This window comes from Cervus elaphus, chromosome X (genome assembly GCF_910594005.1).
Source record: "Cervus elaphus chromosome X, mCerEla1.1, whole genome shotgun sequence".
NCBI classification, from domain to species: Eukaryota; Metazoa; Chordata; class Mammalia; order Artiodactyla; family Cervidae; genus Cervus; species Cervus elaphus.
The window spans coordinates 138,179,894-138,194,296 of NC_057848.1; the positions used below are offsets into that span (position 1 = coordinate 138,179,894).

The 14,403-nt window shown below is 39.2% G+C and overlaps 1 protein-coding gene across 2 annotated transcripts in view; it reads left to right on the forward strand.

Moving 5' to 3' along the window:
• Positions 1 to 14,403, forward strand: part of PRRG1 (proline rich and Gla domain 1) — a 160,161-nt gene that overhangs the window by 98,000 nt on the left and 47,758 nt on the right. For both annotated transcript variants that reach the window (XM_043895072.1, XM_043895073.1), the window contains exon 3: positions 3,370 to 3,530. In XM_043895072.1, coding sequence (XP_043751007.1) covers positions 3,370 to 3,530 — 161 coding nt within the window. The remainder of the gene's footprint in view (positions 1 to 3,369; positions 3,531 to 14,403) is intronic.

The following is a 14,403-nucleotide window of genomic DNA, read 5'->3' on the forward strand; positions in this document are numbered from 1 at the left end:
GTTTTTCCTTATGTATTTTAATGAGAAAAGAATATGTTTGAATACCACCTCAGTGTTGTGTTCTCAGAGTAGATTTACAGTCTGTATACTTGTCATATCATGTCATCTCTGATGAAGGCATATACATGATTCTGGACAGCTCTGGGGTACCTCACACATTTTGATGAGAAGGAGGTAGAGGAAAGTAATCAACTTTAGTTTCAAACATTAAGTCCAAACACAAGCCCCTGCATCATGGAGCTTGCCCAGCGTTTTAGGAAGAAATAGTCTGATCTTACCCTATAGGTCCAAGATGCCACCTTTCCCTTATTTTGTTTTCCCATAGAAAGGATCCCAATTCTGATTTCACCCATTAGATTTCCAAATTACTTTGATTAGGACTGGCAAATACTCTGCCACAATTTCCTGTTCCCTAATATATGGCAGACGTGTTGTTGTTGTTCAGTCACTCAGTTGTGTCCGACTCTTTGCGACCCCATGGACTGTAGCACGCCAGGCTTCCCTGTCCTCCACTATCTCCTGGAGTTGCTCAGACTCCTGTTTATTGAGCCAGTGATGCCATTCAGCCATCTCATCCTCTCTCACCCCTTCTCCTTTTTGTCTTCAATCTTTCCCAAGACACAACTAATCTGTAACAGTATCTTTCCTACTGGTCAGATTCTTATTCCAAGTGATAACTTCTAACTGACCACATTTGGCAAGTGAGATAAAAACCTACTTGCCAGGTTATTGCATCTAGAGGTCTCAGTATTATATCACGTTGCCTCCCAGTACAAGAAATACACAGGAGGTGTTTGTAGAATGCTCTTGGTAATTTGGTTAGGCTGGAATTAGAAGGTCTGTGTCCTGCTGTACATTACCTTATAGTTGTGTGATCTTCTGAATTAGCCTGCATTCTGATTTTAGGAGTCAGCTGCTTTCCTTGATACATTTTTCAACGTAGACAGCATGTAAGATTTTCCCTTAGGAGAATTTAGGGGGTTTTCCCTCTTAAAAGCTTAAAATACAGTATTATTGATCAGTTTATTTTCAAGAAAACTGTCCCCAAAAGCCAAGGAAGTCTTAGACTTCATTGACATATCTGAAAGTGAAAGTTGTTCAGTCATGTCTGACTCTTTGCGACCCCATGGACTGAATTCCCCAGGCCAGAATACTGGAGTGGGCAGCCTTTCCCTTCTCCAGGGGATCTTCCCAACCCAGGGATCGAACCCAGGTCTCCTGCATTGCAGGTGGATTCTTTACCAGCTGAGCCACCAGGGAAGCCCAAGAATACTGGAGTGGGCAGTCTATCCCTTCCCTGGCGGATCTCCCGACCCAGGAATCAAACCGGGGTCTCCTGCATTGCAGGCGGATTCTTTACCAGCTGAGCTACCAGGGAAGCACAATTGACATATCTAGTGTGTTTAAAAGCATGGAAACTGATAGCCATGGTTAGTTTTGTACTTGTCAGACCACACTCAGTGTAGAATACAGCATTTAATGTGATAAAGATGGTACAGGGACTCCTATGCATTTTTCTGATATATGACCAACAGATGAAGAAACGAGACATGTTTATCCTAGAAAAGAGAAGCCTCAAGGGAAGTCAGTTACCGTCTTCATGTATTAGTTGGCCTATTATATGGAAGAGAATTGTTTGTCATTGCCATAAATAAGACCAGTTGTTAATTCAGTGAAATGTCCCTTGGAAAAGGGCTCCATAGTCAAATAAATGTGACATACGCATGTGTTGTGTTTGTTTTCTGGAGATTTCAAATATATATTAAATACATAGTAAGAGTCCTAAAAAGTCATACAGTAAAAGATCTTTTTAAATTTGTTAATCCCAGCATTCCATAAACACCTTCCTCAGAACTAGTTTTCTAAGGAGCTCCCATTTGAGTAGTGGTTTTCAAACTGTGGGAGTGGGCCCAGCAACACCACTGTGACCTGGGCTCTTACTTGAAATGCAGCTTCTTGGCCCTACCCCAGCCCTGTGCAATCAGAGCCTCTGGGAGGTAGGCCCGGTAGGATGTGCGATAGTAAGTCCAGCAAGAGATGCTCAGCAGCTAAACTGTGAAAAGCACTGGCAGAAAATTCTACTACTACTCTCCAACTCAGCAGCACCCTTTTCTGTTCTAGGATTTCTTCTAATGATTTTTTATGACTTTGTGGTCCATTTTTATCACTACTTACCCTTCTGAGGCACAGAAGGAAGGAAGATGTACCATAGTTTTCAGTGTACCCATCTAACTTGTATCAATTCGGATATTTTAAAGAATCCTAAGTATTGAATCCATATCCTCTATAGAGTCAAATACACATTTCTAAAATTGAGGTAAACCTTCAATTCATTCCTGTTGTTGCCAGTTTTAAACGAGTATTTACTTATTTTCATTTAACTTCAAAATGTTTTCCGCCCCCCGCAAAATGTGGCCTTTTTTTTTTCTCTTAATGTTCTGAAGGATCTATTATGTACCTTGTCACATGTCAAAGGTCTTTAAGATTAGGGTATTTTCTAATTTATTTGCACTAGCAGAAGATTAAATTCTGGTAGCATTCTATTTATCTCTTCAAACAAGCATGACCATTTTAGACAAATGTAATTGAAGTATAGTTTAAAATGAATCTGTACATAAAAATTATTTCCCACAAGTGTGCATTATAACCATTGCCTTATTTTACTGGGTATCATGAATGTGCATTTTGAATGTTTATATGAAATGCCTCTACAAGTCAGACAGAACAATTTTCTTTTTCTGAAGGACATCAAAATGGGGTTAAATATATTAGTGTCAAAATATATTCAAGCTAAGTGCATTTAGAACAAAATGACTATTAATATCCTTTGGAATGAATTATGGCCAAATTTACCTTAATTTCTTGGTAGTATTTTGTCACCTCTTCCTTTCACATGAGTAAAGATGCTTTGGGTTTTTATAATTAGGTCAATTGGAGTTTTATTTATTTTTAGTTGGGGTAACAAAGACTGATAGTCCACAGGCTGGATTTTTATTTCATTGCTGCTCTCCACCAGCAGAAAGCCTGGGGCATCCTCTTCCAGTAATGAGTGCATGTGTGTTCTGGTTCCATTATTGCTATATTTAAACACCCATGGTTGGCAGTAATGTGCTAAAGTCTGGATTGGGATAGTTCATCACGTCATTGTCGCTGCCCAGGGCAACTGCCACTGAAATGACGCACGTGATAAGGAAGACAGCAGATGGGGCGGTTGAGAGCCGAGTGTTACTTGCTTGCTCACCTAGAGAAAGAGGTTGAGGGTGTTGGCTATGTTCTCCAAAGAGTGTCTAGCAGACTTCATCTTGTACAGTAACTTTCCACATGTATTTTTAATTACAATTTTATGCTTATTATTATATCTCTCTGTAGTTTTCCTCACCGGCGACAAAGCCAATTCAGTATTAAAACGCTACCGAAGAGCGAATGGACTCTTTGAAGAAATAAGACAGGGCAACATTGAGCGTGAATGCAAAGAAGAAGTCTGTACATTTGAAGAGGCAAGAGAAGCTTTTGAAAATAACGAAAAAACTGTGAGTATATTGGCAGTCTTTTAAAATATTCACAGATTTGCCTACCTTTGTGATGTATATTTAAAACCTGCATTCCCAAATGTGTGCTTTGCTATCAGTTAAAAACTAACCTCTCGAAGAGCTAACTCTAAATGTGGCCTCTAAGAACACGGTGTGGGTCAGAGGCCTCGGTCCACTTTCCTGTGTGCTGATCTATGTTTGAGGGCTCCATTTCCATAGGACCCTGCTGAGCTGAGTTTGATCATCCGTGCAAGGGGTAAGTAAGCATGTTTTACGCAAAGCTTTGTTTGGGAAACTTGCAGATACCATCATCATCCTACTGCGCTTGATCACAGAGAAAGTACAGAGAAAGCTGATAGATAGTGACGCTGTTTTAAAACATTTTATTTCTACCGGAGAAAAGACCTATCAGAACTCCCCTCCCCACTCTGACAATGGTGTACATTCTTTGGAACTACTTTACAGTAGGAAATGATGTTTCAGAGCGGTAGCTATTGTATAAAGATCCACTCCTAAACGCTGCTGTGAAAATAACACTTCTTGAGAAACAAGTGATGCTGGATGTGCTCAGGGGACATTAGATAATCTCAGGAGCAGTGGATGCAGAAGTTTTAAAGAAAGACAATGTGGTTTCTTGTTAGGTAAGGAAGGATCCAGGGGGTAAGAGAAAGGAGTTCAAGGAGAGATGATCAGAGAGGCAGTGTTGCTAGATTTTGGTGTGCACAGCAAAGGCAAAATCAATGTGTAAAGTGATCAGTTGTGAGCGTCAGGGTTTTTAACTCTGAAGTCCCACAGGTAAAAACAGGGAAAAGAATACATCATCCATCATGCCATCATGCAATCACAAAATGCTCTTGGCTTTTCAATTTCTTTCCAGCTTTTTTCGGTTGTATCTGCTTACTCCTTGTGGGGTTTTTTTCTTCCCATACTTTTTCTTCTTATAAAAGTAATACATGTTTATTGTAGAGACATGATAAAACATAAAAATGAATAAAATCACCTGAATTTTTAATACTATCAGTTTTATAATTTTGGTATTTATCATTCTAGCCTATTCATAGTACATAGATAATTTTAATAACAATAGGATTATAGTATAAATAGTATTTTGTAGCATGGAGTTTCTGATAAAACCTGGCTCATGTACTTAAAATTTAGGTTTTGATATTGTGTTTTTCCAAAAAAATACAGATTTTAGATACTCTACTGTGGTTTTCATAAAGCTAGTGCCTTTTCATCCTGCTTTATCATGTTCCTTTAAAGGAAAGGTAAGAACTTTAGTGGGAAGATACTTTGACACTACGTAAAAATATTCTGTTCTCCACCAAACTTCTACCCACTAGTTTCAATGTCTGCTATTGATAGTTCTTGACTGAATCAATTAAATTCTAGTTTAACATAATGCTAAATGGTGAGTTTCTGACTCCATCATTCTATGTACATTTATTAGCTGGCAGCCCACTATGGGAAAGAATTTTCCCTTGATCTATCTATCTTTCATAGATCATTTTATTCTGTGAGTTATAATCCATTACTGTCAGTGTTTTGATCAAAATATCTTAAATTTGGCTAATGGAAATTTCTTCAAACCAGCTTCTCTGTCTCTTTGACATATCCTTATCATTTTTGTTTTTTTTAAACTTTTGGGCCCAGCAAGGTGCTCCAGGATACTGTTGTACTTTCCCTGCCCTGGTCTTGGCATTGGTTGTTTCTCTGAGGAGCCTTGCTTACTTTTAGTTAGGAATAATATTTAGAAACCAAGATCTGGGAGCTAGAGTGTTTTCATTGCTATCAGAGTATCATTGTTTCTGGATGTTCCAACAGTAGAGTGAGGGAAAAAAATGATACATGTATATGCATATAAATGTGTGTGTGTATGCACACGCACGTGTCTGTGTGTGTTAGGGGCCTGCATATTCATTCTGCTAATCTCCAGTTCCAACACCCCTCAGGGTTTTTCTTTGTTTTCCCTATTCTATATTTGTATGTGAAATGTAAATATTCTTCATAGATATTCTTCCACAGTGAGAAGCCTGTCAGTTACACCAGTATATTAACTCCTTTGCCCAGTTCTACAGCACACATACAGTGGTTTCATAATTTTAATGCCCATATCAGAACAGGGAAAAACATTTATGTTCATCCATCTGTCCCTTCTGAAAGTCATTCTGTATGTATTCACAGAGCTTACCCTGTTTAAAAAGATCTGGACAGTACTTCCTTGTAAGGCTGTGTCACCATTTATTCAGCCGGTCTATTGTATTTTGGCATTAAGTAGTTTCCACTATTTTTACAATTACAGATAACACCATAGTAAATCATTTTGCATGATAGGAAGTACATCTTCAGTGTAAATTCTTAGAATCGGATTGCTTATCAAGGGTTGATGTGTGTGTAGGTTTGTTAGAATTTGCCAGAAAGCTCGTACTGTTTTACATTCCCCCCAGATATTTGAGAGAGTGCCTATTCCCTCACAGTCTGACTAACAGGGTGTGACATGGTATCTTGGTGGTGTTTCAATTTACATTTCTCTTATGAGTGAAGTTGTGTATTTTGCCATGTATTTATGGGCCATTATTATATCTATTTTGTGCGTTGTCTTGGCCTTTTGTTCATTTTTTTCCTATCAGATTTATGGTCCTTCCCACACCCGTCACCCTGAATTTTTAGGAAATATATTAGAGATACTAGTCTTTATTGGTGATACATTTCAAATATGTGCTTGCAATTGTCATTTATATTTTGACTTTGCTTATGGGTTATTACTTATGCAGTTTTTTTCATTTTCATTGTAGCTATACATTAAACAAGTAGTTTATTGAATCTAGATTTTAAATCATACTAGAAAACCTTCCTTTTAGTCCCTGGTTATAGAGGAATTCACACAATTTCTTCTAATATATTTGAATTTTTACATTTAATCCTCTGATTCACTTAGTTTATTCTTGGGTGAGATGTGAGTTATGGATCTGATTGTTTTTCATGTAGATATCCAGTTGTCCAAACACAATTTGTTACAAAATCCTTCTTTGCCCCAGTGATTTTAGTTACCTTTTACCATATACCCAATTTCCATGTGTACTTACTGAATTTCAGGATTGTTCATATTCTAGCCCACTATTCCATCATTCTACTTAAATGCCAGTCCCACACTGTTTTAATTATAGAAGATTGTTAGCATATTTAATATAAATTACAGCTAGTTTCCTTTATAAGCTCTTTTTCAGTGTTCTGTTCTCATATGCCTATTTTTCCATATAAATTTTAGTATTGTGTCTAGCACAGAAAAAAGTCATTTGTCAGTATTTTTATTTGGATTTCTTTAGGTTTGTAAATTAACTTAGGGAGAACTAACATCTTTAAGGTATTAAATCACCCTCTCAAGAAGAGATTTCTTTCTGTTTGTTGAAGTAAGGAAAGTTTTACTGTTTTCAGAAATGTTTTATTGTTTTCATCATACAAGTTTTGCACATTCCTTAGGTTTGTTCCTGTTTCTTTGCTGCTATTGTAAGTGGGTTGTTCTTTTCCATGATATATTCTAGTTGGTTATTATTTGTGAATGTGTAAGCTATTGATGTTTTTTAAACCTTATTGAGTTACATACAGTTAACTGCACGTATATAAACTGTACAATTTGGTAAATTTTAACATATGCATACACCTATGAAACCACAGTGAAAACAGTAAATAGATTCATCACTCCCAAAAGGTCCTTCTTGCCCCATTGTAATTCCTCCTTCCCAGCTCTCCCCATGATCAAGACCACCCCCAGGCAATGATTCATCTGATTTTTGTTGCTACAGATTAGTATATATTTTCTAGAGTTTTCTATAAGTGAAGTCATACATTATGCACTCTTTTGTCTGACTTCTGTTACTCAGCATAATTATGTTCAGATGTATCCATAGTTCACATAACAATAGTTATTTTTATTGCTGAGTAGTATATCATTGTATGTATATGGACATTTGAGTTGTTTCCAGTGTGAGGTTATTACAGATGAAGCTGCTATGAATTTTCATGTACTGGGCTATTGACTTTTTTAAATTAATGAACCATATATATTTTATTTTGATTTGAATTTTAAGAAACCCTATGGTCCAAGTTAAACTTTCAAGGATGCATTAGATTTTTTTAAACTTTTTATTTTGAGATAATTATAGATTCTTAGAGAATTGCAAAGATAACACAGAGAGGTCCCACCGGAGCCTGTATCTACTTTACCCTGGTGGTTATATCTTACATAGTAGTAGTGCCGTGCCAAAACCAGGAAACTGACATTGGTACAATCTGTCTGTATAGTTCTATGCCATTTTATCGCTTGTGTAGACTCCTGTAACCACCACTACAGTTAAGATGCAAAATTCTTTCATTATTAAAAAATCTTCCTTAATAGTCACATCCTTTCCACCACCACTGACATCCCTAACCTCTGGTAATCACTCTTCTGTTCCCCACCTGTGTCATTATAAGAATGTTATATAACTGAAATCATATAATATGCAACTTTTTTATATTGTCTGTTTACACTCAACATAATGCTCTTGAGTTCATCCAAGTTCAGTGTGTATCAATAGGTCATTCTTTTTTATTTCTGAGTAGTATTCCATGGTAATGGGCTTCCCTGGTGGCTCAGATGGTAAAGAATCTGCCCGCAACACAGGAGACCTAGGTTCGATCCCTATGGATGTATCAGTTTTTTGAACCATTCCCTCATTGAGGGTCATCTGGGTTGCTTCCAGTTTGGGGCTATTTCAAATAAGGCTGCTATGAATATTTGTGTACAGGTTTTTATGTGAACATCATTTTTTATTTCTCTGGGGTAAATCCCCAGGGATATAAATGTTGCTTTCCTTGTAGCTCAGTTGGTAAAGAGTCCGCCTATAATGCAGGAGACCTGGGTTCGATTCCTGGGTTGGGAAGATCCCCTGGAGAAGGAAATGGCAACCCACTCCAGTACTCTTGCCTGGAGAATCCCATGGACTGTAGCCTGCCAGGCTCCTCTGTCCATGGGGTCGCAAGAGTCGGTCACGACTTAGCAACTAAACCACCACCACCAAGTATATGTATAGTTCTGTAGGCTACTGACAAATTAATTTGTCATTGTATAAATGACTATTTTAAATTCCCACCAAAGCACTGTTTGAGTGATTCAGTTTCTCTGCATACTCGCCAGCACTTGCTGTCATTACTGTTTTTTGTTTTTAGTCATTGTGATAGGTCTGTAGTGATACATTGTGGTTTTATTTTCCATTTCCTTAGTGGCCATAGGAACATCTTTTCATATGCTTATTTTCCATTTATATATTCTCTTCTGTGAAATCTTTCTTCCTATCTTTTGGTTACCTTCTGATCATATTTTCCTGTATTTTTGAGTTTTCTGTATATTCTGGACACAAATCTGTGGTCAGATATGTGTTTTGTAGACTATTGATTTTTATGTGTTTTTTTTTTCATTTATTTTTATTAGTTGGAGGCTAATTACTTTACAATATTGTAGTGGTTTTTGCCATACATTGGCATGAATCAGCCATGAATTTACATGTGTTCCCCATCCCAATCCCCCCTCCCACCTCCCTCCCCACCCCATCCCTCTGGTCTTCCCAGCGCACCAGCCCCGAGCACTTGTCTCATGCATCTAACCTGGGCTGGTGATCTGTTTCACCCTTGATAGTATACTTGTTTCGATGCTGTTCTCTCAGAACATCCCACCCTTGCCTTCTCCCATAGAGTCCCAAAGTCTGTTCTGTACATCTGTGTCTCTTTATCATTTGAATCAGTTCTAATGAGATGGATGAAACTGGAGCCCATTATACAGAGTGAGGTAAGCCAGAAAGATAAAGACCAATACAGTATACTAACGCATGTATATAGAATTTAAAAAAATGATTTTTATGTGTTAATTGTAGACCGTACTACCTTACCGACAGCCTCTTTTGTTTCCTTCAAGGTGAATGATGATGTCTTTATGGCTTCCCTCTCTGGCCCTTAATGAATGTCAGTGCTTCTCTGTATCCTTTCCTGCCCTCAGAGACAGGATGCTGCATTTTAGCAATATTCAAAGCAAATTGAAGAAACTCTTTTCAGCAATTGCTCTGTGCTCTCCAGCATCACCTTTTCCCTCTCTATAGAATCATTCTCATTAGCCTACCCACCTTTTAGGGAAAAAAAAAAAAAAAAAAACCAACTCTCTCTCACCCTCTTATCTCCCTCCAGCAATAACCTCATTTTTGCCTTGTCTGTACTCACAAACTGTGAGAAACCTTGCCTTGTCTGTACTCACACCCCTGGTGAGCTTTTCCTAGTTTGTGGCTTGAAATGTTAATGACTCCCAAATTTATATCCTGGAGCCCTGGAGAGTTACCTCGAAATGCAGACCCAGGTGACTGACCGCCTACTCAGCATATCTTGGAATTGCCACAGCCTTTCTGATCTCAGTTGTTTGTTGTTAGTTGCTCAGTCGTGTGACAGTCATGCTCTTTGTGACCATGGACTGTAGCCCACTAGGCTCCTCTGTCCATGGGATTTTCTAGGCAAGCATAGTGCAGTGGGTTGCCATTTCCTCCTCCAGGGGGTCTTCCCCACACTGGGATCGAACCCATGTCTCTTATGTCTCCTGCATTGACAGGCAGATTCTTTACCGCTGAGCCACCAAGGATCGATCCCACTCGAATCTCGGTATGTGGTAGCCATACATCCGTCCATCTCTTTGCTAAGCCCCAAACCTTGTTGCCACCCTTGACTCTTCTTTTTCATATCCACACTCCATCTGCCAAGAGTGCTGGTTCTAACATGAAAATATATTCAGAATAGAACCACCTCTCAGCCTGCCTTCTTGGTACCACTTTACGTCCAAGCCACCATCACTGTCTCATTTGTATGATATCTTGGCCACCTCGTCATTGGTCGTTCTCAAAATAGCAGGTTAGAGTGATCCTTCGAAGTGTCTTCTCTGTAACAGCTTCCTGTCTTCCTTGATAAACATCCAAGGGTTCAGAATTAGCCACAGAGCATTGTACCAAAAGTCCTCGTCTCAGTCCACTCCATACCTCCACCATGGCTGCAGGCACTTCTGTATCACATCTCCTGTGACACATCACTCCTTGTTCACTTTCCTGTGGCTTCCTTGTGGCTCTGTACACACACGTAGCACATGTCCTGCCTCAGGGCTTTGGCACTTGCTCTTTCCTCTTCCAGGTGGATGTTTCTGAGCTTTGTCACCACTCTCCCAGGGAGGAAGTATCCTACTGTAAGTTGCAAGCTCTTGCCCCTCTGGGCATTGTTTTTCTTCCCAGCACTTATCAGCATCTGACGTGTATTCATTGTATTTGTTAACTGTTAGCTCTGATAGCAGCATTTCTCTTTTGTTTTGTTCACAGCTATGGTCTTTAGCATATGAAACAGTGTCCACACATGCTAGGCATTAAAGAAATACTTGATGAAGGAATGAACGAATGTATTGGTGTATTATGAAGTCCATTTAATTCATGGGAAGTAGTGTTCTGATGACTTTTGGCATTTGCTTTCTAGTCTTAGACTACATGTGTATGTGAGCAGTCGTGTCTGACTCTTTGTGACCCCATGGACTCTAGCCCACCAGACTCCTCTGTTCATGGAATGTTCCAGGCAGGAATACTGGAATAGGTTCCCATTTCCTCCTCCAGGGGACCTTCCTGACCCAGGGATCAAACCTGCATCTCTTGCGTCTCCTGCATTGACAAGCAGATTCTTTACCACTGAGCCACGTAAGAAGCCACCTGTAAGTTAAGAGTATGTATTGACTACCTTTTTGTTTACTAAAACCTTGCACTCAGACCAGTTTACACATAATTATTTTCCTTATCCCCAAATCTGAACTTAGTGAAGTTTAAAAGTATGATTTCAATAGAATTTTTTGTTATTGTCATTGATTTTTTACCTAATTGGGAATATAAGTCTAGTTGTGAGATACAGTAGAAGTAAATGTGTTATGCTTCATGGTCCTCATTTTCGCCAACGTGGAATTTGTGCAGATTTATTCAGATGTTATCTGCTGAGTGCCTGCTACATAACAGACACAGGACATTCAGCAGTGAATGTGCTGACCTTCCCTCCTGGCTTTGAGATCTGGGAAAGGCAGGCTACATACTCAAAAAAACTCAGTTCGGCTCAGTCACTCAGTCGTGTCCAACTCTTTGTGACCCCATGGACTGCAGCACACCAGGCTTTCCTTTCCTTCACCATCTCCTGAAGGTTGCTCAAACTCATGTCCATAGAGTCGGTGATGCCATCTAACCATCTTGTCCGCTGTCATCCCCTTCTCCTCCCACCTTCAGTCTTTCCCAGCATCAGGGTCTTTTCCAATGAGTTACTTCTTCGCATCAGCTGGCCAAAGTATTGGAGCTTCAGCTTCAGCATTAGTCCTTCCAAAGAATATTCAGGACTGACTTCCTTTAGGATTGACTGGTTTGATCTCCTTGCAGTCCAAGGGACTCTCAAGAGTCTTCTCCAATACCACAGTTCAAAAGCATCAATTCCTCGATGCTCAGCTTTCTTTATAGTCCAACTTTCATATCCATACATGACTACTGGAAAAACCATAGCTTTTGACTAGACAGACCTTTGTCGGCAAAGTAATGTGTCTGTTTTTTAATATGCTGTCTAGGTTTGTCATAGCTTTTCTTCCAAGGAGCAAGCATCTTTTAATTGCATGGCCACAGTCACTATCTGTAGTGATTTTGGAGCCCAAGAAAATAAAGTCTGTCACTGTCTCCATTGTTTCCCCATCTATTTGTCTTGAAGTGATGGGACCGCATGCCATGATCTTAGTTTTTTTCAATGTTTCAAGCCAGCTTTTTCATTCTCTTCTTTCACTTTCATCAAGAGGCTCTTTAGTTCCTCTTCACTTTCTGCCATAAGTGCAGAGCCATCTGCATATCTGAGGTTATTGATATTTCTCCCGGCAATCGACTCCAGCTTGTGCTTCATCCAGCCCAGCATTTCACATGATGTACTCTGCAAAAAAGTTAAATAAGCAGGGTGACAATATACAGCTTTGACGTACCCCTTTCCCAATTTTGAACCCATCTGTTGTTCCATGTCTGGTTCTAACTGTTGCTTCTTGATCTGCATACAGGCTTCTCAGGAGGCAGGTAAGGTGGTGTGGTAGTCCCATCTCTTTAAGAATTTTCCACAGTTTGTTGTGATTCACACAGTCAAAGGCTTTAGCGTAGTCAGTGAAGCAGATGTTTTTCTGGAATTCTGTTGCTTTTTCTATGATCCAGCGGATGTTGGCAATTTGGTCTCTGGTTCCTCTGCCTTTTCTACATCCAGCTTGAACATCTGGAAGTTCTCAGTTCATGTACTGTTGAAGCCTAGCTTGGAGAATTTTGAGCATTGCTTTGCTAGCATGTGAGATGAGTGCAATTGTGTGGTAGTTTGAATATTCTTTGGAATTGGAATGAAAACTGACCTTTTCCAGTCCTGTGGGCACTGTTGAGTTTTCCAAATTTGGTGGCATACTGAGTGCAGCACTTTCACAATATCCTTATAGGATTTGAAATAGCTCAGCTGGAATTCTATCACTTCTGCTAGCTTTGTTCATAATGATGTTTCCCTCAGGCCCACCTGACTTTGCATCCCAGGATGTCTGGCTCTAGGTGAGTGATCACACCATTGTGGTTATTTGAGTCATTTAAGATATTTTTTGTATAGTTCTTCTGTGTATTCTTGCCACCTCTTCTTAATATCTTCAGCTTCTGTTAGGTCCTTTATTGTGCCCATCTATGCATGAAATATTCCGTTGGTACCTTTAATTTTCTTGGAGAGATCTCTAGTCTGTCCCATTCTATTGTTTTCCTCTATATCTTTGCATTGATCACTGAGGAAGGCTTTCTTATCTCTCCTTGCTATTCTTTGGATCTCTGCATTCAGATGGATATATCTTTCCTTTTCTCCTTTGCCTTTAGCTTCATTTCTTTTCTCAGCTATTTGTAAGGACTCATCAGACAACCATTTTGCCTTTTTGCATTTCTTTTTCTTGGGGATGGTCCTGATCACTGCCTCCTGTACAATGTCACAAACCTCCATAATTCTTCAGGCACTCTGTCTATCAGATCTAATCCCTTGAATCTATTTGTTACTTCCACTGTATAATCATAAGGGATTTGATTTAGGTCATACCTGAATGGTCTAGTGGTTTTCCCTACTTTCTTCAATTTAAGTCTGAATTTTGCAGAAAAGCTCACCTGTGCATAGTTAACAGAAAGCCAAGTGAAATCTTTTTCATGGCAGAGCACCTGGACCTGATTTGGTGTCTCAGCTCTGCCACCTACTGACTGTTTTGTTTCTGCAAACATTTCACCTTTCTAGGCCTCAATTTCAGAACATTTAGAAAAGGAGAAATTATACCTTTAGCGTTAGATGTGGGGCTGTGCACTTAGCTTGGCACAGAGCCTGGCACAGAGAAAGCCTTCCATAAATCTATTTTATTCTAGTTTTTAGGTGTTGAATTATAACCACTGTATTTCAGAATCAGTATTTGATCTCTACTATTGTCTTCTCTTTTCCTCTCTATGGGTCCCCCAGGGTATTTGCATTTTGGAACTTTTGATCTTGAACTAACATGAAGAAAATAGTAGTAATTCTTTAAACGAGCTATTTCAGAGCTTTTCTTGACAAATTATTTCTACTTTATTTGTGCTTGACTTTCCAAAATGGCTGCCCTCAAACTTGAGCGTGCTTAAGAATCTGCTTGATTGCTTCCCAAAACTGCATAGTCCCCCTCAGTGCCCAGACCTAGGTTGCTCATACAATTCCACAGCAAGAGAAATCAAGATTCCCTGGGGGTATGGGCCATTCTAGGGCTGTAGCAAGAGAATGGAAGATGAAGCGA